At 35.8% G+C, this 2,886-nt stretch overlaps 1 protein-coding gene across 1 annotated transcript in view; it reads right to left on the bottom strand.

Annotated features, from left to right (window-relative positions):
• Positions 1 to 2,715: 2,715 nt before the first annotated feature.
• LOC105133905 (uncharacterized) overlaps positions 2,716 to 2,886 on the bottom strand; it is a 450-nt gene continuing 279 nt past the window's right edge. The window contains exon 1 of the mRNA XM_011038067.1: positions 2,716 to 2,886. This exon is cut by the window's right edge and continues 279 nt beyond it. Coding sequence (XP_011036369.1) covers positions 2,716 to 2,886 — 171 coding nt within the window.

Raw genomic sequence — 2,886 nt, 5'->3', positions numbered from 1 at the left:
CTCGAATGGAGGTAGGATAGGAAATGCACTACCTTTGATGGTCGAGGGCTCGAAGACGCTTTCGAAAAGAAATAAGACAAGGGCTTGAAGGCACGCTTGAATGGAGGTAGGATAGGAAATGCACTACCTTTGATGGTCGAGGGCTCAAAGGCGCGCTCGAATGGAGGTAGGATAGAAAATGCACCACCTTTGATGGTCGAGGGCTTAAAGGCTCGCTTGAAAAGAAATAAGACAAGGGCTCGAAGACGCGCTTGAAGGGAGAGATAAGACAAGGGCTCAAAGGCGCGCTTAAATGAAGGTAGGATAGGAAATGCACTACCTTTGATGGTCGGGGGCTCGAAGGCGCGCTCGAAAAGAACTCAAAAGGAGGTAGAATAGGAACTGCACTACCTCAAGAGTGCAAACTGAAAGGTGGTGGAAAAAATAGAGAGTTTTTTCAAGTGGACTAATTCTCATGGGTGGCTTGCCCAGGTTGAAAAATTCTCAAAAGTGAAAATTTTTCAAAAATAATTTCAATGTTCGCCATTTTAAGTTGGCCTTCCACTTGATGGATTTCGTTAGAATTTTCTCTAATAAAAATTTACAAAACTCATTGTTTAATGTTTTAGAGTTTAAATGATATGCATGCATCTTTACCTGATTTGAAATATAGGCCCCCATTTCTTCTTAATCTTCTCGTTGCTTGGTTGGTGAGATCTTGTTATCTGATTTGAGTCATCTTTGTCGTTTAGCTTTCTAGCCCACTTGAGTTGGCTCATATAAGTCTATTTCCAAATTTAATTGTATAACTCAGCATTTGTGGTGCCCATCGTGACCCACTTGCTTGCTAAAGATTTTCTGATTCGTCAAATAATTTAAGAGGATCACTCATTACTCCTCGTTTCACTACTAGAAACATTCGGTGTCACTTGCTGAAAGGATCGAGTTGTCTTTTGTAAACCAAAATGCCCCCTTGTCTGGTTAAAGGAAATTACCATCTCCTTTTCTAGAATTTTTCCTTTTAAACACAATGTTGCCCCCTTGTATTGGTTATTGCCTCTAAGTGTGCTCTCTTAGTGATTTGGATAAATAATGGTTCTAAGAGGTCATTCTCTCATATCTATCCTTTTTCTGTTTGGTGAAGGAATATGGGTCTAGAATGAATCTTGAAATCTTGATCTTGCATTTTGAAAACAAAAAATTATTTCGATGTGAGTCTAAAACAATTTGCTTTTGAAATCTTGCAACTCCTTGGTTATTTTTCTTTCTTGGAAAAGAGATTATTTGTTCTTGTGTTTGGCAATGAGGTCTTCGGTGAAAATATGCCATGATATTATGACCTTTTGCTTTTATAAGTTTTCAGAGTAGAGGGCTCGAGAAAAAGCTCGAGGTTTTGTATGAGAAGAATTTGTCTCTTTTTGCACATTTATTTTTATCAGCATGAATAATAATGAATAGTTTATTCTTGATGTCATGAATCTTATGAAAAAGTATTCTTTGCATTTTGAGAGCATTGTTTATTGTTCTAGGTTGCTTGCTTGCTTGATTAGAAAGGACTTCTATAGGCACGTAACGTAGGCTGTGGTTTTTGGCTATGAAAGAAAAGGATTCATAAGGCTCAAAGAGTGTTTCAGGGCTTCAAAGACTGAGAATCACTATTAACAGTTTGACTATTGATGTCATTCATATTTTCTTTTGCCGCTCTTCTTTGATTTGTTGCTTTTTTTTTTTCATTGCTTTGCTTATAGAGCATACTCACTTTATCTTGGTTATCACTTTTTCTTGTGATTTGGGCATGCCCCCTAGCATTTGAGTTTCTTGAGCTTTTTTGACTTTTGGCTTTCTCACAGCTTTATCATCTTTCTTGATAATTGAAATTTCACTTGCCCCCAGTATGGGGTGTGATCCTAGTCGAGATTTTTTTCTATGAAAGAAAAAATTGTTCAGGCTCAAAAAGGGTTTGCAAGGGATGTATTTATTTAGAACATGAAAGGAAATAACAAAGATGGCCTTTCCTCATTTCAAGCGCAAGTAGCTATGATCAATAAACTTTGACCTCGTATGGTATGATGGTTTATTCTTTGCAAAGATGCATTTCATGAGTTATGAGCAACAAGTTCACTATATACCATTATTCATACATTTTAAAAAAACACATGATTCAAGAGTAATGGGGTAAAGGTGTTTATTCATTTCTTTTTTTTTTGTTTATAATTTAGTCACCTCAATGATGGAGTTGCTTCATTCACTTGTCATTCTACAAGCAGAATGTCAAAAATATCATTTTTGAATAAACATCAAATTACTTTTCGAAATCAAAATGCTAGATAAATTTTTCAAAACTCTAATAGGGAAATTGATTTTGGTAAGAATAATGAATTGAATCTATGAGATTGTGCAAGGCTTCAAAGATGTGTTTGTGAGTCTTTACAAGAAAACTCTCTCAAGAAAATGAATAATGCTTAGTCATAAACATGATTGAATGACAAACTCATTATTTCATTGAAACTTTGGAAAAGAAGTTTAACAACAAAGAACTTATGTCAACATCTTGGGCTATGAACACTAGCATGATAACATATAAAGGGGCTAAACATTTAGCGATCATTGATTGGAATTTCTAGAATCTTTCAATCATTTATTCTTCTCGACAAGGGCATCTTTTCAACAATTAGTTAAGGCCATATGTAAGAACAGTAAGTGCCTCGGCAACCCCCTTTAATGTCTTTTTCTTTTTCAGTGAAACCGTTCTTTTTCAGTTGGATAAGCAATTTTACCTAATCCAATGGCTTGTTCAATTCCCTCAGCTATAACAACCAGGTCAGAGAAATGTTGCGCAGAGCTTCTAGCCAAGTATTCAAAGTACAGAGCTTTAAAGGTGTTGGAAAATAAAGCGATCATCTCTTT

Source organism: Populus euphratica, unplaced genomic scaffold, assembly GCF_000495115.2.
Source record: "Populus euphratica unplaced genomic scaffold, PopEup_1.0 scaffold54.1, whole genome shotgun sequence".
NCBI lineage: Eukaryota > Viridiplantae > Streptophyta > Magnoliopsida > Malpighiales > Salicaceae > Populus > Populus euphratica.
Note: the sequence above shows the minus strand (reverse complement) of the source record. Positions and strands in the feature narration are given on the sequence as shown.